The sequence below is a fragment of the Mytilus trossulus genome, chromosome 2 (assembly GCF_036588685.1).
Source record: "Mytilus trossulus isolate FHL-02 chromosome 2, PNRI_Mtr1.1.1.hap1, whole genome shotgun sequence".
Lineage (NCBI taxonomy): Eukaryota > Metazoa > Mollusca > Bivalvia > Mytilida > Mytilidae > Mytilus > Mytilus trossulus.
This window is the reverse complement of record NC_086374.1, coordinates 3,943,730-3,968,459: the sequence shown is the minus strand read 5'-3', so window position 1 is coordinate 3,968,459 and position 24,730 is coordinate 3,943,730. Positions and strand designations below refer to the sequence as shown.

At 32.1% G+C, this 24,730-nt stretch overlaps 2 protein-coding genes across 11 annotated transcripts in view; both read left to right on the top strand.

Annotated features, from left to right (window-relative positions):
• The first annotated feature begins 1 nt into the window (after position 1).
• Positions 2–1,858, top strand: LOC134706299 (dual specificity protein phosphatase 19-like). The gene is made up of 2 exons (XM_063565112.1): positions 2–550; positions 1,310–1,858. The coding sequence occupies exons 1-2, from the start codon at positions 328–330 to the stop codon at positions 1,711–1,713; spliced, it is 627 nt and encodes a 208-aa protein (XP_063421182.1). The 5' UTR covers positions 2–327; the 3' UTR covers positions 1,714–1,858.
• A 9,713-nt stretch (positions 1,859–11,571) lies between these two features.
• Positions 11,572–24,730, top strand: part of LOC134706296 (ras-associated and pleckstrin homology domains-containing protein 1-like) — a 72,156-nt gene continuing 58,997 nt past the window's right edge. Inside the window, exons 1-3 of one of the 10 annotated variants that reach the window (XM_063565094.1) lie at positions 11,572–11,699; positions 21,015–21,071; positions 22,954–23,288. In XM_063565094.1, the coding sequence (XP_063421164.1) occupies positions 23,275–23,288 (14 nt within the window). In that variant the 5' untranslated portion in view covers positions 11,572–11,699; positions 21,015–21,071; positions 22,954–23,274. Of the gene's footprint in view, positions 11,730–18,168; positions 18,321–21,014; positions 21,072–22,953; positions 23,289–24,730 lie in introns of those variants that run through there. The other 9 variants (XM_063565097.1, XM_063565092.1, XM_063565095.1 and 6 more) reach the window with 9 other exon arrangements.

The window sequence follows — 24,730 nt, the reverse complement described above, 5'->3', positions numbered from 1 at the left end:
CGGTCAAGTTTGACATGAATCCGAATTGTTACACAAAACGGCTATTTTTAGACGTGACTTTTGTGATATGTTTGTGTAGACTCACTTATAAAATCTTATAATAGATCACAAATCATCTAGGAAACGTTTAAATACAATATTTACCATGGTTAGCGTTCGAAATTTATGTTACCAGCCGTTTAACTATGATCAGAGTAAAATTATCAGATTGTGCAGACTGTATCAGTAAAATCAAGGAATCCTGTCTCGGTGAATAGCCTTGTATTTGTTAACCGGGAATTTTCAAACTGTTGCATATTTGTGCACAGAAAGTTTCACTGTTGAAGGATGGCAAACTCATTGCTTGATTCACTCAAGGCATTTGACAAAACAAAATTGAAACAAACAGACACTAAAATTACAACTACTGAAGGACTACAGATAGTCGAGAAAAGGGATTCTCACGGACGGATAATTCACGAACTGGTTGGAGGAAGAACATACGGCTTTGTGGCATCAACAGTAGATGACTTACAAGTTGGAGAAGTGTTATCCGATCATTTAATTATTGGTAAGTTTTCATGCTTGTATCCATTTGTTTGTGTGTTTGTTGTTTATATAGTTCCTTCATCATGTTCTTCATTTTTCATCTGTTCGTTCGTACTAAAATAAATATTTTCTGATAACAACAAACAAGAAAATGGGTTGTGTGTTCGTTACAAAAGTTTCATTAATTTTATATAATGAAAAAATCAACAAAATCAATAAAGATCATACATACGTATCAATGTGAAGCCGTACATTGACCTATAATGGTTTACTTTTAAATATTGTTATTTGGATGGAGAGTTGTCTCATTGACAGTCATACCACATCTTCTTCTATCTATGTTATATGATAAGTTACATAATTATCAAGCGCACAAAGCTACTACTAACAAGGAGGAGAAGGAGGGAGGGAGGGAAAGCTAACACTTAGTAACAACTGTCGGATTAATCAAACAGACATATCATGACAAAATCCTAATATAACCATAACCGGAACCGCTCATTCAAAAACATAATTTGGGAAAATACCAAGTATAAAGGAAAAAAAACCTTTATGATATAACAGAACTCAAAGAAATAGATTGATGCGTGGTATGAGTGCCAATGAGACAACTCTCCATCCAAGTCACAATTTGTAAAAAATAAACCATTATAGGTTAAATTACGGCCTTCAACGCGGAGCATTGGCTCACAACGAACAATCAGCTATACAAGGACCTAAAATATGAAACATGTTCTTATATAACTTATTATAAAACTATAGTAAACATTCTTTTTTGTAGGATCACAGGATGTAGCCCATGACTTAACATTGTTGGAAAAGTTCAAAGTTACCCATATACTGAACCTAGCTTCTTATGTGCAAAATAAATACCCAGACAAAATCAAATATAAAACCATTAAAATTAATGATCTTCCAGAAGTGCAAATTATTCCCTATTTTGATCAAGCATTCGAGTTTATTGATGAAGGTGTGAGAGACGGATGTGTATTGGTTCATTGTAACGCTGGTGTTTCTAGGTGTTCCACGGTAATTATTGGCTATCTGATGAAAACCCATCATATGAGTTTAACTGAGGCTTACAATTTAGTAAAAGAAAAGAGACCTGCTATTCGTCCTAATGATGGATTCAGGGTTCAATTGAAGACGTATGAGGAGAAACTACAGATGGATCGCAAGTCGTAATAGTATCTTTATCCATTGAATAAATGCAATACCAATAGGTCGGACGTTTCAATCCAATAAATGGAGTTCCAACAGGACTGATAGATTAACCCAAGTTTTGTTGAAAACAATTATTTATAATAAATAAATTGCTCACTATATACAATTCTATTTTTTTTTATGATAATTCGTCCAAATCATCAATATGAAAAAGTTAGGAGATGACCAACCTATGTGAAATTACTTCTAATGAGACAACGATCGACTAGAGATCGAAATACGGCTTCAACAGTGAGTAACTACATACCTTAAAGATCAAGTTTAAGTCAGGATAAAACATTTCGACATGACAAAATGGGAAACATTTTTAATGTTAAAACCAAATATGTCAGACAGCAACCAATGAACCACTAAATTAAGTTCGTTTTATTAACCACTCACAAGTGAACCCCTATCCATGGGACAGTGATGTTACAGCACAACATAAGAACTGCATTATCAGAGTGAAAGGGTATTTGCTTCGTAAAATCGACAATAAGCACACAACAAAATGAAAATAAGAACATTTCAAAACACACAAAGTGCAGATCTAAGAGCATTCGCAGCTACTGAAACAAGGCTGAAGCCAACTTGAACCAATAAATAAAACCACCTCTTTCCGAGACTAAATTACCAATCAATACATATCCAACGCAAAAGTGCAAATACTTCATAAGAAACTATAAACTTATAATCATGATAAGACTTCGTAGGTTCATATCGTTTGCATTCGACGGGTTTGTTTTTAAACGGAATATTTTTTTCTACTACTAGCATCATGAATGCTGAACCACGAACATTGATAGTCGAAAAATATTCGAGAAAAAAAACCCGTTGAATGCATATGATATAAACCTACGAATAAATATAAGAAGATGTGGTTTGAGTGCTAAAGAGACATCTCTCCGCGCTTCATACAAAATGTACTTCGGTCAACGCTTTTACACCCCAATAAAGTTACAAAAAGAAGCATTCAATTTTAAAATGTGTAGGGACATTGCATATTTTGTTTTGTTTCAGGCAAACATGTGTTCCGTGACCTCAATTTTTGTCCCGCCTTGACGGAGTTAAAAAGCGAGACATAGGTAAGCTGTTTCCGGCGGCGGCGGCGGCAATGGCGTCAACAAATTATTAGTTTATGATTATGTCTAGTTTATGGTTTTTCGGTATTTATAATATTTTGGAGTGGGGGATGTTATTTGATCCATTGTTAGATTTGATTAACATTTTCATAATTTTCCAATAAGTTTTTGTATTCGATACATTATTTAGAATGATGTGGTCTAAATTACTTTCAAATTTTTCTTTAGCAACTTTTTTCATATTATTGACCCTATTTCTCTGTCGCTTGTACTTCAAAATATCAGATTTTTTTTAGATTTAAAAGCCTTTTTTTCGTAATCGATCTCTAGTGCGTAATTCTCTCTTAAGCTCACTATTGAACCATGGTTTGTCGTTTTTTCGTATAGTTACTTGTTTAGTAGGTATGCACTCCCTTGCAATGTTCAGAAAAGTTACAGTAAATATTTCACATAATTCATTAACATCCTTGTCATCGGGAAGAATGGCTTGCCAATCTGTTTCATTCACTATTTTCAAAAAATTATCTTTATCCATCTTATCATATATCCACACTTCTCTTTTGAAAGTACGTGACATTGATGGCGGACACTCAAGAAATTCTACTGCTGCATTGTGCTCACTAATATTTGAGGGAATATCTAAAACATCTGATAGATAATATGACATACAGTCACTTATTATTATGGGATCTAAGAGTGTACTACTTTTATCAGTAACTCTTGTTGCTTTATCAATTACATTTCATAGATTGAACAAGTCCATGGTTCATTGACTTTGATTATCTGCTAACTTGTGTAAGATGTTAAAGTATTGCTATTTTGATTTCAACATTTGCATAATCAAAATTACAAAAAGGCGAGACATATCTCTGTGATAACAGTTTATTATTTTCTATTTTCTGAATACACATTTAAAAAAAAAACATCTTCTCACATTTATCTTGTAACTCTATCATTAAGTTATATTAAGTTTAATCAGACAAAGAGTACATGCAGTCCGGCGTATAATGACATGGCGATAATAATGTTGGCGGTCATGGTCCTAATTTAGTTTTTTTTTATTGCGAAGCCTATGATAGTTTTTCATAGATTCACCTGCAAGTTACCTGTCGATTTAAACTTTTGGCAGTTCTATCGTCCCAAGACAAGACAAGACAAATACTTTATTAGAGTCTCACCTCAAAATTGACATACATTTATACATTTATAGAATTACAGTAATATTTAAAACAACATGAGCCACTCTAAAAAGAGTTATGAGAGACTATAAAATTTCTACAAAACACATTATTATCTACAATTATATAAAATACCTTTTCTTTTTAATAATATATCATAGCAGATTTTGGCTAAAAAGTAACACACATTTTCATCAGTGAATAAAAATTTGAATTTATCATCATCAGACAAATTAACAAAATCACAATTAAAAGAGCTAGCATGTCTAAATAAAATAGCTCGTAAATCTGCATATACTGGGCAGTTAATTAAGACATGTTTCTCATCTTCAATAATGTTATTTTTCTTACATTGCTCATTAAAACATAATCTATTGTCAACCATAATGCCTTCATATCGGCCAGTTTCTATTCTCGGAGGTGCAACACCACATCTAAATTTAGCATATGCACTCTTATATTTTCCAGGCATATTAATACATAAATATTTTTCTCTATTAAAACATTGCTTAAACATTCTATACGTTCGCAATTTACTTCTTTCATTGTACATTAAGTCAGAGTACCACTTCTCTTTATATCTACAAAAAAGTTCCTTTTCAATTTGTTGAATTGTATTTTTATCAATAGAAAAATCAGTATTACATAAAAACTCCATATCCATTTCTTTAAATTTCACATTGACTCTATAATTCCAATTTTTAAATTTACTATTACAGCATTTATTGCCCCATAAGAAAACCTTTTTATTAACTCTACAATGAGACATTTTAGTAAGTCTCGACCATAATCTAAAAATACATGTCCACTGAGATATAATACCGGGCATCCAACCCATATCTCCATATAAGGCTAAGTTAGGGGTGTATTTACCCACACCAATAAAAAATCTCATTGCTCTATTTTTTACAGCATTAATACAAGAAAAATTCTGATGACCCCAAATTGAGGCACCGTATTCAATTACAGACATAACAAGTGTATCAAAAAGTTTTGTAAATGTATCAAATTGAAAACCTCCATTAGCTTTACATTTAGCTATTAATAAACCTAATGACCTACTTGCAGATTTAGCTACTGCCTTAACCATACAATTGTAGTCTAAAAATTCTGACAACAGTAAACCTAGATAAGTATAACTAGGAACAATTTCCATATCATTATTATTAAGTACAAAAGTAAAATTTGTCTTTGGTGTAGACTTAGTTCTGAAATGTACAATTTTTGATTTCTCTAGATTTACAACTAAATCATTTTTACAACACCATATATTTAAAGTATCCAACATTTTTTGTAGATCTTTCTCATTTTCTGTTATAAATACAAGATCATCTGCATAAACTAGTACACAATTTTTTTCATCATCAATTTTTACTCCAATATCTAATTTTTTAACTTCATCTACAAGGTCATTAATAAAAATATTAAACAAAATTGGAGACAGAAAACACCCTTGTTTCAAACCACATTTAATTACGTTGACGCCTGGACTGATTCGGATGTGTGTCTATTTTGTGATAAACTTGGGTTTAGTTTTCTGTAATTAGTTAATATTTCAGTTTCATTATGTATATCTCTTTCATATTCATTTGTTAAAATTTACTGTTTGCAATAGCATTAAGTATTCTATATAATAAGGGTGTTCTTATCCCGTGCATAAAAACAATGCCGTATTTGTCAAAACCTTTTTAACTTTTGATCTTCAGTGTTGTACAACTTTGTACCTTTTTCACGTTCGATCTTTTATATCTAGGCGTTATGTATTCAGGTTTAGTTTTCTGTAATTAGTTAATACTTTAGTTTCTTTGTGTATATCTCTTTCATATTCATTTGATAAAATTTACTGTTTGCAATAGCATGAATTGTTCTATATAATAAGAATGTTCTTATCCCGGGCATAAAAACAATGCCGTATTTTGCGAAACCTTTTCAACTTTTGATCTTTAGTGCTGTACAACTTTGTACTTTTTTCACTTTCGATCTTTTATATCTGGGCGTCACTGGTGAGTCTTGTGTGGACAAGGCGCGTTTTTGGCGTATTGAATTTTAAACCTGATGCTTTTTGTTATCTATTAATGATGTTTTTCTGTGTCTAATATGTTCTCCTATTTATTTGTATTGTTGTCCTGTAATATTATGTTGTCATTTCAATGTTATATTTAACTTTGCCATTAAAGTGCGAGGTTTGGCATGCCTTAAAACCAGGTTCAACCCACCACTTTTATTCCCCTTTAAAAGTGTCCTGTACCAAGTCAGGAAGATGGTCATTGTTATGATATTGTTCGTTTCTCTTTGTGTTGCATTTTAACGTTGAGTCGTTTGTGTTTTCTCTTATTTTTGAGATATTGAGATAAGACGTGGCACGGTACTTGTCTATCCCAAATTCATGTATTTGGTTTTCATGTTACATTTGTTATTCTCGTGGTGTTTTGTCTGATGATTGGTCTGTTTCTGTGTGTGTTGCGTTTCGTTGTTGTGTCGTTGTTCTCCTCTTATATTTAATGCGTTTCGCTCGGTTTTGGTTTGTTACCCCGATTTTGTTTTTTGTCCATGGATTTATGAGTTTTGAACAGCGGTATACTACTGTTGCCTTTATTTAACCTCAATTACCATTTACTTTTACACATGAATATACATTAGTCTAACAAGTACAACAGGTATTGTTCTCTGTGTAGTTTATTCACTGGGACCTTTAAATTTCTTCCAAGAGAAATATTATCACTCATTGATTAATTTACCTGAACAAAAAATTGAACTGTCAATGATGAAAAAATATGTATACCAATACTAAGTAAGGACCCACAAAACTGCATGTGGTGTTGTATTTATTCAATACCAATAACTCGTTTTTTATGTGTTCAGCATTAATACTGATTTCTGATCAAATATTCAATATTTTTGTGTGTTTGATAAATAAAAATTTGAATATTATTATTTTTAAATTAAGGTTTTTATAAACACATAAGTCTATAAATGAACAACAACAAAAACATGCAAATTCATTGGAAAATACTAAAAAATGTGTCTGAAATAAACTTTTTATTATTAAAAAAGATTTTATATTGAACAGATTGAAATATATTAATGATATATTGAATAAATACAATATTGCATACAGTGTATGTAAGTTTATAGAAGTATTTCAATAAAAAAGAAGATAATTTTTTGGTCAGGTATATTAAATTATTAATCAATGAGTGATATATTTCTTCTAGAAGAAATTTAAAGGTCCCATCAAATAAACTATACAGAGAACAATACCTGTTGTATTTGTAAGACGGTACAATAGAACTCACAAAAGATTAAATCGCCAGGTAACTTGCAGGTGAATCTATAGAAAACTATCATAGGCTTCGCAATAATTGGGTCAAAAAGGGGCCCAAAATGTTTTTTTCTTGTTTCAGGACAAAACAAAACAATACAATACAAGACAAATACTTTTTTTAAAAGTCTCTACACTACAGCATATTAAAACACAAGTCAAAATGGTTAACAACAACAGCCATCATGAAAGAGTTATGAAAGGCTATGAAACATTTTTCTTGAATTATATTACAAATATAAGTCAACTATCTTGAGTATAAAATACATTTTCGCTTTATTTAAATTTCATATCAGATTTTGGCAGTATAAAATATTTTATTTTCATTTATAACAAGAAATATCAATTTTTATACGACCGCAAAAATTGTATATTGTTATCACGTCGTCGTCAATCTCCGTACAGCGCTCGTTTCCTTTCCGTATACTTAGTACACTACAATACAATAGAAATCAATAAAATTTTAACACAATGTTTATAACCACAAAAAGAAGGTTGGGATTGATTTTGGGGGCTATGGTCCCATCAGTTAATGAATAAGGGGCCCAAAGGAGCCCAAAACATATATATATCTAGTTTCAGGACAATAAGTTGTGTATAAGTATTTCAATTACTCTGGAATTGTACCACAATGTTCAAACCACAGTGTACTTTAATACCATAAGTAGAAGGTTGGGATTTATTTTAAGGGTTATAGAATTAAAAGGACCAAAAACAAGCATTTTTGAAGTTTCGGGACAACATAACTTATATTTAACTAGATATAGGAAGATGTGGTGTGAGTGCCAATGAGACAACTCTCCATCCAAATAACAATTTATAAAAGTAAACCATTACAGGTCAATGTACGGTCTTCAACTGTATGGATCTCTGACATTGTACCACAAGGTTCTATATAATGAAAGGAAGGCTCGGTGTCAGTTTGGGGTTAATATCCCGGAACATTTAGGAATAAGGGGAGTGTTTAAGTGTATGTATCTTTCTGAAATTATACTTACTATAAGGTTTATTACTTCAAAGGAAAGGCTGAAATTGAGTTTTGGGTTTCTTGCTCCATGGATGGGAGTTTCAATAAGTGAGGGGCCAAAAAAGGGGCCCAAATAAGCATTTTTGTAGTTTTCAGTCAATAACTTGGGTATTAGTGTGTAAATCTCTCTGAAATTATAGCACACGTTTCCATACTACAAAGGGATGGTTATAGATGTAATGGATCAAAGCATTAAGCAATTAGGGCCAAACAAAAGGCTGGAACAAGGGTTTTTCTGGTTAAAGGACAATTTAGACAATTTAAAAGCGGTGAAAGGGAGATAATCCAATTCCAATTAAAATTTAAAGAATACTGTTATATATGTTTGATTACTTGATTACCTCCCTTACACTGCTTGAAAATTATGTTAAAGGAAGTGATAATTGTCTGGAGATGTGTAGCTGTAAATTTATTTTTAGAAGTCCTGTTAATTAAAATTTTCTGATATCAGATTTCAGAAATTAAAAAGAATTTTTCTTCAAATATTTTTTTTGCGAAGGGGGATTTATAATCAACAGCATAGTGAATTGATCAAAAGCAAAAAATAAATTAATTTTAAGTTCATTAGACCACATTCATTCTGTGTCAGAAACCTTTGGTTCAGATATATGTAAACAAAAATTTCATAAAAAATACTTACATGATTAAAAATATCATAACGAATACAAGAATTTGATATACAGGACAGTTTACAACAAATCTTCAACTTCCTCCGTACAGTAACTCTACATTACTCTATTTTCGATATTTTCAAAACGATCAGTTTCAATTCTAATCTTCACCACATCAAAATTTGGCTAGAGCATATCTACCTCGTATAAATTAGAAAATACTTTTCAACACAATATACATTTTTGAACATTCTATATGTGCGGACTTAAATTTTATTATTTGACATAATTTTTGTCATTTATACTTTTTACCAATCCTAAGCTTTTTTTGCAGCCAATGAATGCCACATATGTTGATTGTTTTTTTTCTAGTTTCTATCATAATAGAGGGGCTCATAGTAGACAGACCTTTTCTTTATCCGTTTTGTACGTCAAATAGGAAGTCACCACCATAAAGCGTCTATGTTAGTCGTGAGTTCAATACTCAGGCAACAGTGTAGTTTGAAGGAAACTGGTGCCAAAGTTATACCACGAAACGACAAGGAATCATTCAGATCGAATGTTGAAATTTTCGGAATAGGTGTTATTATTATCCCTTTTGAACACATTAATCGAACTCTGGTCAGTGCATTGAACATAGTTTGGTTCTTGTACAATTCAACTGGTATTTTGTCAAATCCAGGTGATTTTCCATTTTTGGAACATTTCAAAACATTAAATACTTCTTCGACAGATATTTCACAATCTGTCAAATCATCATATAAAACATTTAAATCATTTTCACAGATATTTACATCACTAACATGATTTATAGTAAACATAAGTAAGAGGATGATTACATGTCCATTTAATTAAGACTACATCTCTACTGGGAACAGTATATCTCTTCCTAAATTTTATCACTATAGGAATGTGCCTTCATCTTATTTTACTTGCATTGCAATATAACATTTTGATGTTCACTACCTACACCAATTTTCGCCAAAACTCTTATTGGTTTCCACAAGAATTCAATTATCCCTGCACTGGGGACCAATATTGGCGTTCAGAACAATGTAAGTGTGTGAATCTATACGAAATTGTACCAGGTTTCGTACCTCAAACGGAAAATGAGGAACATTTTTGGGGTTATGGCCTCAACAGTTCAAGTAAGGATTTAGGGTCCAAACTGAGGGATACAAGGAATTTCTGGTTTCCCGACAATAACTAGAGAATAAGTATATCGATATCTATGAAATTATAACACAAGGTTCCATGTGTTTTTATTTTTCTATTTTGGTTTCCTTATCAAATTGGTGCACACTGGGAACAGTGTTCCTGGTTTACGTGAAAGTCAAAGTGTTCCAAATGTAACCTTTTTGTTTTGTTTAAAAAAATGAATTCTTTGATTTGTCAAATAGAGCAGTCGTGGGAGCGGAAAGATTATGTGCTGTTTTAAGTGAGACTCTGTGACAATCTAGTATGCTATCTTTGTTTATTTTCGTTCTTGTCATGGTGTCTAGTCATGCCAGTACTAAATTGAATATTATCCACTAACAATCATGGTTACGGGTGCCGCATGTTGAGATGGAACCTACTGCTTAACTTTCCAGAGCACATATGTTCACCCTTGTATTTTTTTTAGGAGTCTCTTTATCAACATTATACAAAACAAGCTATGAAAACGGATTAATGCCGTAACAAGTGGTATTTTAGTTAAAGAGCAGTTTAATGAGGCCCCTCATGGGGGGGGGGGGGGTCCTAGTAATCACATAATCACCATTTTTTTGCCAATATAATCACATAATCATTAAATATTTGCTTATCTTTAGTAATCAAATAATCATAAACTAAAAATACAGTCCTAGGTAATCAAATAATCATAAACTAAAAATACAGTCCTAGGTAATCAAATAATCATGAAATATTTGGCTTGATAATCAAATAATCATTAAAAAAACGGCCAAGTAATCACATAATCAAAAACCCCATGAGGGCCCTCTTTAATAGATGTCATTCTAAATTAAAGCAATATTTTTTTACGTTGAATAAAATGACCGAAACCTGGTTGTTTGAGCAAAAGTCTCGAAAGTGGTTTGAGGATAATAATTTTTTCTTCTCTTCGTTTTTTTCGTTTTATATATCTACATGATCAATGACGTTGTCAATTTTTTGCGTGTCAGTATTTTTTTAACTTTGAAGATTTTTGAGTTATCTCTCTTTACACAGCTTACTACTAATTACTCTTCACTTCAAATATGTTTGTAAGTAATTTTTCCCGAGGATTGGACTAAATAGCGATGAGGTGTATAGTGACTATAGTCCAACCAGGACAAAAACAGTTCCTTTACAACTTACAGTTACTAACTTTTTGTTAGGGTATTAAAGATTTAAGTAAGATGTTTAAAATAAAGATAATCAACAATGAGCTGAGGGAAGAAATCTTTTTAGAAACCGAGCAATTGAAAATCTTGAAAGCATATTAATTAATTTATAGAAATGAATTAAATTTATAAAAATTGTTTGTTCAAAGTGTTTACGATGATTTAAAAATGTCTCTTTATAAAGTTTTATGCACAATTCATTGTTCAAACAGGGCCCCAGCTAGCTTCAACTGATTTGTGACGTCATGATAAAAAAAATGTGGAGCATGAAAGTGAAAGTGTATCTGTTGCTAGTTTTGGATTGTATTAAAGACCATAGTGTCTCTAGATGAGGGTCCTGTTCGCCTCAGTATATAATGTGTATCTAGGGGAAGAGTTGAATACTGTGAATTTTAGATTTTACCCCAAGGAACGGGTGATATGTCATGATACTGATGAAATTATAAAAGGGGGGGGGGCACTTACATCCTTGGCCTTTGGGGTCAGCTCCAGTCATGCTTTAGTGATTCCCTTAATACACAATCAAATTTTCCCAGAAAAGAGGGGCCCGGGCCTCCTAAAAACCCTAAAAATTTTGAAAAGAAAATAATTCAAAAATTTAAAGCAACCATTTTTTGACTTTGTGGGGGAGGGGGTGGGTGAAAAACGTTCTCCATAGCATGGGTCATTTAGCTGGTAACAAAATTGGAAGTGTTGGGATATTAACTATTCTTTGCTTATACTTACAAAAATTTGTGGCATAAAATTCTAATCTGTGTAGTGTAATGAAACTGGAAATTTGTAATGAATGTAACAATATTTCAAAGAATATTTAATGTGAGTTCGTGGTCTAGTGGTTAAGACCGATGGCTACAGTGCTGAAGGTCCCGAGTTCGATTCTCACTCGGGGTGCTAAAAATATCAGTACATTAGAAGGGTAATTTTCACCCTCTCACACACATCTCTGGTACCCAGACCGGAGATTAAACTAGAATGGGTACGTTGGGGGCCTCGGTTGGTCAAAGTGTCCCTACTTTGACCTGGAGATCAATCTTCTGATATCTCTCTGGTTTGTCTGTTTCCACCGAGTGGCCCGGTGGTTCTCTCCGAGTACTTCGGCTTCCTCCACCACAATAACAGACTTCCCGGTGTCCTAGCACTCCCTTTGTGTTGAATTGGGTGGGGATTGTTTGTCCTTGTAAAAATAATTGTCGTATAAATATACGTTAGTGACACATCTCCATTAATCCCGTTAGGGAGTGTACATGGATGCCACTGTACCCTCGCAGCTTTCGAGGGGTTCTTCGGATATCGGAGGCATTTACCAGTACATACATACAGAAGGTATTTTTAAAATCTTAAGATAAATTGTGAGGTGATATTTTCATTAGAAGTTGCTTTCCTGAAATTCTATTCCCCTCCTTTTCACACAAGACACAAGAAAACCTATTCCAAACTTTAACCATTATGCATTTAATACTGTTTATTTTAATCTTTCATATTAGGGACAATTTGGTGGCAATGGTCTAAACTCGAGAACTGTGTGAAATTACTGTGGTCAATTTGGCTCAAGTTTTTCTGTTGTGAAGTTATGAGTCAAACATTGAGCCAAGTCCAGTGAGTCATAAATCCCCTATCACTGGACATTAATGATCAATATCTGGGTAATCTGGTATTAATGGACACTATCTATTCTATTGATATAGTCAATGTGTTAGTTTATTATGTATGTTTATCTCTTTAATCATACAGTCCTTAATATAAAATACACTATTTTTATCTGCTGATTTTACCAACACTACACTTGACTTTCTTTGTGATTTCTTTGAAAGCTCAAATCATTTTATTGTCAGAATATAATTTTTAGACAATGTTTTCTCAAGACAATTCAAGATTATACTGGTAACCCATTTGCCCAACATGCAGATATATATTGAAATTTCAACTTTTTTTCACTGACTATAAATTTGATACCATAATTAATTAAGTTGTAATTTGTTGATAGGAACATGTTGTATTTCAATCAATTTTTCTATTGGTTAAGGCACACTTAACCAGTTAAACATGTTATTTTCTGCTACTTTACATTGAGCAGGAAATGATTATAGGTTAAGTGGGTGATTATTGCTCTTGACCAGCTGTTTTTGTTTGATTAGTTAATCTTCTGACTGAGAAAGGTGGGACTAGGAGGAGAAGCACACATTATATTGAGTTACTTCTCTTTGAATTTGTTTAGATTATTTCTTACCACTAATATTTTGGCATGGAAGAGCTCCACTCTTATATAAATCTAAACTAAACTAGAGTTAGCTTACAAAAAGTCAACATTGTCATTTGAAGGTATTGGAATGAAATAATGGGGATAGGGGTGTTTCATATTTATGACCACAAATAGGGTGAGGCATGGTAACATTAATTCCAAGTTAAACATTTGATAAAGAAAGGCATATATCTATAATACTAAAATTACGAGGTCTAATTTGTCAGCCGTCATCCCGTAAAAACGATGAATCAAAGAATTCAACTTTACATATAATTAATATAGTACAAGGGTGTTGATTAAAAATTACACCACTCCAGGCCCCTTTGTTTTCCACGTAATTAATATTGCCAATAATTAAGAAGTTCCGGATCCAATCCGACACCGATACCAATAGTATATTCACCTGTTACCTATTACCTTATCTGTACGTTCCGCATCTGATAGGCGCACCACCAAAAGGTGTATTTAGAATTTTGCTGTATACTGTTGAGTAAAAGATACTCCATTCCCGGCCCTTTTGTTTTCCAAATTATTGATATTACCAATAATTGATAGGTTCCAGGTTGACGGGTTCAAACAGAAAGATTTTGAAAGTAGTGAAAACTGTGCATCTTATAATTAGCATGACTTTATCAGATGACAATACCAATACTAAAATAAGGCATACGTATAGTTATATATTTTAGTTCAGTCACGGACCCGCGATAACACGGGTGTGTTCTAGTTGAGATTAAGTTTGGAGAAACATATTTATCGTGTTTGTACATATACTAAAAACGGGCGAAATAAGTGTATGTGTAAAGTTTAAGTTGTCAATTTTCAACGTTGAACAGGACAACTATTGATTACACCTGGAATTCATAAAATAATTTCTATGGGTCGACATAAATCACAAAACTTCAGATTGAATCGTCTAAAACAGAAATCATATCCGCTATAACTTAAGTACACCAATGCACAACCTCGTTTTTGAAACTATGTTAATTAATATCCTCAGATAAAAAGAGATTAGTGCAATCGATACCATTTTCAAACTGTAATTGGCACAAATAGGTTCGGGGGTGGGTTCACAAAAATACACTACTCAATTTATCCTTATTACTTCATTCTTTGACTATTGAAATAATCTGCTGTTCACGAAGAACTATGTTTTCTCAATAGAACACTTATTCAATTACAGCTTTTTAACCAATCACGTAAGGGTCTCATGATCAACAAGTCTTTTCTATATGAATATCTAGAGCAAAACTCCTCTTTCTTGAGCTAAAATATGATTACCATGTTGAACTGTCCCGATTTTGCACAAGAATTTGAGAAGATTAAGTTATTATTGGTGCATGTCTAGGCAAACATTAACACATTGTTGGATTGTATTCAGAGTATGTCGAATCGTAGTGACAGATTCCTTCCTGAAACATTGCTAAATGCGGACTGGTATATAAAGGTAGATGGCCATTTGTCATGGATTTAAAGCATGGAAGAATGTCTAGACATACTTACAAGTACCCGGCCACGTCAACTTGTATATGTAGTATTTGAATGCCTCATCTACTAACATGGAAAATGAAAGTGCAAATGGGGTATCCGTGTACTATGGACACATTCTTGTAATCCATCTGATGAGTTTAGTCCTCCTCAACTGATTTTTAGAGTTCGTTCTCATGTTGTACTGTTTCACCACTTTCCTAGGTAAGGGGGAGGGTTGAGATCCCGCTTACATAATCATGTGCAAGCCACCACATTCACTATATGTGAGTCATGAGCCTGTTATTCAGTGTTTGTCTTTTTTTTATGTGTAACATATTTGTTTTTCGTTCATTTTTTGAAAATGATTAAGCCCGTTAGTTGTTTTCGTTTGAATTGTTTTACATTGTCATTTCGGGGCTTTTTAGAGCTTACTATGCGGTATGGGCTTTTCTCATTGTTGAAGGCAGTACGGTGACCTATAGTTGTTAATTTCTGTGTCATGTTGGTCTCTTGTGGAGAGTTAGTGATAGTGTATTTCTTAGTCTTTACTAATGTTCTTAGTTACTAAATAGTCCATTTGCCAATTACCGATTTGATTCTGTTATTACACACTTTTTAAACAAATTACTTCCCATTGTCAATCGTAGACTGGTTCCATACTGGACAAAATTGGCTTTAGCCAATGCAAACGGCATAACGAATTGAAAGTGACGTTTCGGCGGTTAAACTAATTTTTCAAGATAAATAATTTCAGATGTAAAAATTATTGATTTAAACAACAAATGAGTGTTATTAAAAGATTTGAAAACCTTTCTCACATTACGCACAAGTAGATTTGAAACTTACTACTTGCTCTCCGTTGTAAATAAAATTAATGTCCCTCATAAGGAAGACGACTTTTTTAGGGATCTCTAATTACAGGGTCAATTACAGGAATTGGCAAATAGCCTATTATAGCAATATAGAGTCTAATATATTGGTTGAAATATCACAGAATATAACATGTGTAAGAGGAATGCATATATTTCAAAGCATTTTGGTTATGACGAATTATCCAAGTTAGACTGAAAAATGCTGAATATTGAACTCTTTTCCTATGTGACGATTCTTAACCAGGCTGAAGCTAGCGAACAATAGCTAGCGAACAATAAGCCAGCGAACAATAAGGCGATATATCGAGAAACCAAAAAACAGAATAAGACAACAACGGCCGTTAAATAAAAAAATATTCAAAAAGGCAGAAAATCAGTTAAAATATAGCAATTTTAACTCAATTTTGAAATGGTTTTTATCCAATCTATTGATTTAACAAGTCGCATAACATTTTACGCTAATATTCAGTACCACAATAACTCTGCATCTATCAACGGATTATTTGTAGGTGTAGGGCCACCTATGCACCCTCTTCAATTAAGAACGTATGTAAAAGTAGTCGTACCCTGTAAAATATAGCACCTTTTATGTCATTGTTTAATCTAGAGCTCAAAATTTGAAAAAAATGTAAAAAAATTAGGGGGGTCGGCCTATTCCAGGGCTTCTAGAGAAAAATAATGAGGGGTGTCACGGGGAATGACTATATAGGTCTTGTAAAGGAGAAACAGGCGCTTCTTTTGCACTAGGAATCGAAGGGCGCTATGTTCAAAAATCTGAAACTAGAGCTCAAAATTTGAAAAAAATGTCAAAAAATTAGGGGGTAGGCCTATTCTAGGACTTCTAGAGAAAAATAATGAGGGGTGTCACGGGGTATGACTATATAGGTCTTGTAGAGGAGAAACAGGCGCTTCTTTTGCGCTAGGTATCGAAGGGCGCTATGTTCAAAAATCTGAAACTAGAGCTCAAAATTCGAAAAAAAATGTCAAAAAAATGGGGGTAGGGTCGGCCTATTCCAGAAGTTCTAGAGAAAAATAATGAGGGGTGTCACGGGGTATGACTATATAGATCTTGTTATATATAAATTCACACAATAATCATTTTTCTATTTCTTAACTTTTAAATCCACAAAATGATATTGAACGTAATATGCAAATTTATTCGAAATTATAAAAAAGTAAAAAACAATTCCTAAAAATTATCTGTGCAATATATATATGTAATTATATATACATGTACTACATGTAAAACTTTTAGATATATTGTTTTGTATATTATCAAATGATTTGTAATGTGTAATATAGTGAATCTGAAAATGAGAATCATAAAAAGAAATGCAGGGTCAATTTTGGAAAATTTTCCTTATAGTAGTATACATGTATGTATGATGTTCAAATTGAAGTTGTCGGAAATCGTTACCAAACTTACATGGTTCACTCATTTTAGACCTAAATTCCATTATAGATGTAGACTTTATCATGTGTTTATATTACTGTTATCTATTGTTAGCCTTTAGGGAGAGAGTGTTAATCTTAATGTTTACTTTTATATTGTCAGTCTGGTAGGTCAAGTGTACCAAGTTTGACTGACATGATTAAAAAACCCAGGTTTTTTCATGTAAGGTAATAAAATACCCTTTTTATACATTAAGAATGTGTGAGAGTTTGCCCTTTCTAACTGATCATTAATTTCTGAAGAATGGCATCTAAATGTTGGATCATTTGAGAGAAGATTATCAGAAAAATCAGGAGAGAAACATTTTACTAGGGAGAGATTTGTTTTGTAACTATTTGTGTTACTTGGATTTTACTTTAATTTCTGGATTGATCCTCTTCAAATTCAATTGAATGATACCCATTAATATCAAAACTATGTACCTGAACAGGAATGAAATATTTGCCACAGTACGTCAAGCAACCAACAATCAATCAATCATCAAAACCATGTATGATGAATAAAAATAAAGATAACAGTTGAGGTTTTAACAAAATCTGTTTTTATTTGTCTTTAAAACAAAATTGCATTGGTCCAACCAAATATCCTGCAACTATCAGTATCATCTCATTAGACTTGCACATCAATTTAAAGTTAACTGTTTATGTGAGGGATATTTGACCATGTGTGAAATCTAATCAATGTAATTAACTAGACTATGTTTATAATGGTCATTGTGTTTATAAACATGTAAAGTTATGCACATAAGATTGTGTGAAATAATATTTACCCTGAGGCTATTGAGATAAGATGTTTAGATAATCACTTCACCTGTTAGGGTCAGTGATAATATCTGACTCAGGTCACTGATGAAGCCATAAATCAAACAATATTAAAGCCATATGTGTGAATCTCTTACCATAAAACAAATCTGGTCAGCTATTAGGAATATTTATTAATTTTTGAAACTGGAATTAAATACTGGAGAATTTAGTAAGTATGTTTTTTAATATTAGTATTGTTGCATTCAAAATTTGGAAATGAAAATTGATGAAACGCATATAAAATTTATCAGACAGTGTTCAATAACTAATACCTTCAAGAGTTACACCCATGCAACACATGAATGAAATAAAAAGAATGCACAAATATTAGTTTGAGATTATAATAAAAAAAAATCAATTTTGACGAACATTTGCAAATAAAGCTTCAAGACTATTTAATAAACACTTGATTTAGCCAGGGACTATGCAAATGCAAGTTAGTCTCTGATTTAACAGTGGTTATTAATTTAATAAGAAAAATCTTCAAAAATATCTTAAAATTGGAAGGCTAATTTCTTGTCACATTTCAGGAATTCTTTTTTTCGAATTTAGGGTCATCAGGATTTTGTGTTTTTAAGCCCAGACTTTCGGGATCAGGACCCTCCAATTCCCCCTCATATATACCTTTGCACTATATTCATATAAGGTACAAAAAAGTTGATGTTTCTTTTTCTCTTTAGAAAAAAAGAAATGTGAAGCAAAATGATATGATTGCCAATATTTCAGCGTTATATTTGTTTGGAAACTTTCCATGTTTGATTTTGATCAATTAAAACTTATTGTAAATTTGTCAAGTATTAATGAAGTTAAAGATTGATTATACCATATTTATTATGATAAACATTTGAGTGGAGAAAATCTTTAACAAAGACTAAATAAGTAAATATTTAAATATATGTTGAAAAGATTAGTAAAAGAAAAGTGTTAGCATTTACAAATTGACAAATTACCTTTAAAAGTACAGCTTATATGTACACATTAAGAAAAAGGAACAGCAAAAATTGATTTTATTCAGATAAATGATCACAATTTTACCTAGTATACATTTATCAGTGTCTGATCTTTTGATCAGGAAAATTTCACTATTTGGCATAAATTTTCAATGTTTTTACCTTGATTTTTGGCGCTTATCAACCAATTTGGACAGTTACAGACCGGACCCTCTCCACATAAACTGGAATCACACCTACAACAAACCACTACCATCAAAAGCTATTACTTAAACCATACACCAAACTGTAACCATCGCAAGCAATCCAAACACATACACCAAATCACAACCAAAATAAGCAATACCAAACTGCAACCATAATAAGCAATACCAAACACATACACCAAACTGCAACCATAATAAGCAATACCAAACAAATACACCAAACTGCAACCATAATAAGCAATACCAAACACAAACACCTAACTGCAACCATAATAAGCAATACCAAACACATACCCAAACTGCAACCGTAATAAGCAATACCAAACACCTACACCAAACTGCAACCATAATAAGCAATACCAAACAAATACACCAAACTGCAACCATAATAAGCAATACCAAACACATACCCAAACTGCAACAGTAATAAGCAATACCAAACACATACCCAAACTGCAACAGTAATAAGCAATACCAAACACCTACACCAAACTGAAACCATAATAAGCAATACCAAACAAATACACCAAACTGCAACCATAATAAGCAATACCAAACAAATACACCAAACCGCAACCATAATTAGCAATACCAAACACATTACCTAACTGCAACCGTAATAAGCAAAACCAAACACATACACCAAACTGCAACCATAATAAGCAATACCAAACAAATACACCAAACCGCAACCATATTTAGCAATACCAAACACATTACCTAACTGCAACCATAATAAGCAAAACCAAACATTTACACCAAATTGCAACCATAATAAGTAATACCAAACATATACACCAAACTGCAAACATAATTGAGCAATACCAAACAAATACACCAAACTGCAACCATAATAAGCAATACCAAACATATACACCAAACTGCAACCATAATTTATGCAATACCAAACAAATACACCAAATCACAACCATAATAAGCAATACCAAACAAATACACCAAACTGCAACCATAATTTATGCAATACCAAACAAATACACCAAATCACAACCATAATAAGCAATACCAAACATATACACCAAACTGCAACCATAATTTATGCAATACCAAACAAATACACCAAATCACAACCATAATAAGCAATACCAAACAAATACACCAAGTTACAAACATAATAAGCAATACCAAACTGCAACCATAATAAGCAATACCAAACACATACACCAAACTGCAACCATCAGTAGAAAAAATGACAGAATTCCTTGAAGTGCTCTTTTAATAAGTTCCTGCTAGCAATTAATTGCAACTTTGTGTTGCCAACTTTCTCCAGCCTTTATCAGTCATTCTGATTCTTCCACTCAACAACTTTATATTACTGCAACAGATGGAAGATAAAAATATTTGTTCTGGGACACATATAAATCACAGCTACTCTGTTCACTTTATATTTTGTAAAATTTATTGCCACATTCTCTTCTTTTTTCTCATTGTTTCTTTTATTATTGTATAACCATTCTTGAATCTGCATTTGCTTCAAATATTTTTTTTTCTTCTGTCTATGTCAGGGAAAATTAAGTTTTTTATGTGTAAACATCCAGTTAAACTTACCATGCCCAATTAAAGCTTAAAATATGTATGAGAATTTGTTCTATTTGAATTTCACATAAATGTTATTTAATTAAAGATCAATGCTAAATATTTGAAGTGTTATCTGTATTATAAAGGGTATTTTAAACTGTCTCTTTATAGGGAATAATGTTGACATAACAGTTAAGGCGACAAGATAAAAGTCACAGGTAATTCCAGGTAAATATATTTTTGATTCTTACTACTTTAGTTTATGTTTTCTTGATTATAAGCTTTTGTTGGAATCTCTCTTTTTTTTAACAGAGACTGATTGTAAAGATATATGGAATGAATGACTGAATCAATATTCTATTATTATTCATCTCTCTTAGTCCTTAGAAACAGAGATATATAATGTATTATATGTCTCTGTTAGAAACAAGTCCTTAGAATATAAAAAACCTACTGATACATGTATGCACATGCAATTCTTATTTGACTATAAAGTTTTATGTAAATGAATATTCTGAGTATAGTCCTGTATGAGAAAAACATTAAAGCCATCATTGCAGGACTTATGTTTTCAGAATTTCATTTTTTGAGTGTACTGCCTGAACAGCACACAAACAGCACATAAACAATAAATAAAAAGGGTAACCACAGTAAAATATTGTGCTTTACCTCTTTTCCAAAGAGATGCATTTATGAGGATCTTTAAATTTAGAGAAAATTTGAATATTACAAAAGACATTTAGATGGTGTAAGCATTTAGTCTTACTGTTGGGTATTTTAGTTTAAATGCATATTCATCAAGATAAATGTTAATGTTTAAAAAAAAATGGCAAATATTCATTGGTTTTGTCAAATCTCTTGAGAAGGAAACATGCATTTATGAAAAAAAGTATTCATATAGTAAGAAAGGTCTTGTTATTGCTGGCAAAGGCTGGCTTACTTATTGAGTGGGTTCTTGCATGTTCTTTAATCTAGTGTATATAAAAAAACATTGTATTTGTTTAAGAATTTCAAGGCCAGTTAAAGCCCTTTTACTAAAGAATACCGGTGTTATACTTTCTTAATAAATAAATATATGCCTGTATAGTTATTAATTTGTGCATAGAACAGCTGTCTTGATATAAATCGATTGTAATAATTCTTATAGATATAATATCATTAATCAAGATAAATGAAAAGTCACTCAATATTATTGAGGTTGATGAACACTTTAATATAGGTAGACAGTCCAGGACCTATATTTAACATTATTATGAGAAGCTAAGGTTCCGTAACTGTACAACACAGTAATATCAGTACCCAGATCTCAAAGTAATTAGCTAAACTACTTTGTGATAAAATCTGGTGATGGTATTGTCTGATCAATTTATCACAAATGGATTTGACTGGCATTTACATAATTTGTATTGAACATTTTGATGGACAATGACTGTTCAAAGTGGTATGAAAATGATATGCTTGAATGGTTGAATCAGTTTAAAATGTTTAAATAGAAAGATGGGTTAAAAAGGAAAAGAAAGAAACGAGGTAAATAAATGTTTGAGTAAAATATCCTGTAAAAGGTAAAGCGAATTTGATATTATGGGGTTATTTTGCAGTAAAATCATTGGAGGATTTTTTCATTTTAAATTGAAGTACATAAAAACCCATTTATTCTGTAGTAATGTTGTCAATGCTAACTTCTGCTTTATTTTGTCTCAAGTGGAGAGTTGTCTCATTGGCAGTCCTGCCACATCCTAATATTATATATGCTCTTTTTAATGCTAAATTCATATTAAATTTAGCAGAAAAGTTGGTACAGATTATATTTTATCCTAACAAAGAAATCACACTTGTATGAGCACGTTGAAATTTTTAATTGATGCTTTTCAGAATTTGTACAAAGTTATAGATCTGAACACCTCGGAGAGATTCTCACTGAATAAATATTTAACTTCTCCATACTTCTCCACACCCTTTGTTAGAATGATGACTTCTTTTTACATTAGTTGAATCATTGAGCAGTATACTGTAGTTTATTTAGATTTAACACTGTTAGTTTATTTAAATGCTGGATTGGTTATTGAATCAATTTTTACAGGTTAAATGATTATAGATTTAACTATTGTAGGTACAGCACCTAATTTACTGCCTTTTCTTATCTGGACAAAAAACAAGTAACGCAGTGGTTAATTACCTGTGCAGGTGAATCAAGGTAACTTCGTTTTGATGATATCATTTCCTAGGATTATACTTTGTGTCATAAGAACAGATGTGACATTTCTTCGTTTATTTCACATTGTTGGCAGAATTCTTATTTGATTAATGTATTATGGACTACAGTTTGGATTATACCCAGTTATGTTACAACAGACATATTTGCTTCATTGGATAGTTTCTGCTGATGTAATTGGAAATAAATTTGCATATTTGTGATCCAAGTTCTATAAGTATGCGAGAAGGAAGGTAGGTCAATAGATGTTTATGTTTATAATTATTGATGGCAAATATAGAGTTTCAAATTTAAATGATATATTTTGAAACTGCAAATGTTTTTAAAAACTCATTCAGGAGTGGTACGTGATTTCATAATGATGCTTGATGTGTCATACAGGCTTATTGATCTTTTAAATATTGGAAGTTACATATACACTGTTTGAATCGTATCTGCTTAATTTTGCAGGAATGCTAGCTAGGTACCTTCAATGCTTAGTTTTTTTCAAATTTAAAATATTGTCATAAGGATGGGAAAAGTACCTGTGTTTTTCAAATTTGCAGGATTATCTTCTCCTGAAATAAGAAATGTAGCACTCTTTCTCTCTTTCCTGGTATTTTATGCACCAACTTCTCTGTTTGTCTAATATTATTTTTGTTTTGTCTAGAAACGTAGATCTGCTGTGATGAAAGTCACAGAAGCGAAACATAGTGATCCTACATTCTGTTGTCCTCTGCCTTGTCAACATTCAAGTTCAGTCTGTGGTTAATTTGTTCAGACATTCATAAATCAAAGCTTCATGGAATGTTATGTTATGACATTGTAGCTTTTTGTGATCAAAAGACAGTATCCAGAGCATAGCTTTTACTGATAAATTGTTTTTTTCTTTTCTTGATATAGTCAAGAGTAATTTTTTTCAGACATGACTATTTTATTAAACTTTCATGGAATTTTTAAAAAATATTTATTGTTGATGCTAGAAATGGAGCAAAATTTGTGAATAATAGAGTTATTATCATACAGCGACAGAAAGATCCCTATTTCGACAACAGTAATTTAATGGCTGATATTCTTCCAAGTGAGATAGAAGATCCGCAATAAACCTCTTCTGGGGAGGTTCTCAATATACCACTAAAAAAAAAAGCTGGTAAGGAGAAATTACTTTATGGCATTAGATACTATGTTCTTTATCTCACTAAACTCAGTGTTTTCCACTAGAGGGGTCATGTGTGGTGGTGTCCAATCAGGCCCGTAGCCAGGAATTTCTAAGGGGGGTTTGTTGGACTCACAAACTCGACTACGGCTACAGGTATGCCAATGCTGTAAATTTAGACGCCCGTCCTAAAAAATTTGAAATTCCCATTGAGTCTATAGAAGTCCCAATCCTTTAAAATCCATGACCCCTTTCTGTCGAATCTCTTTTTAGGGAAACACTTTTTTGCCTTATGAGATCTTTCTGAGTTTATTAGAATTCTTTTGATATTTTGGTTAAAATTAGATTCATATGTTCATAAGGTGCCTGTTAGGGTTTTATCATTCTTACAACAAAAAATTGTCCATAACTAGCATAGTCATAACCAGAGACACACATATTTATAGTACTGCACAGTATGTCTCTGTCATAACACTGTCAAAAAATCAATTACACAAAGAATGTTAAAGGATTGCAATATGCACTTGGTATATACTTGTG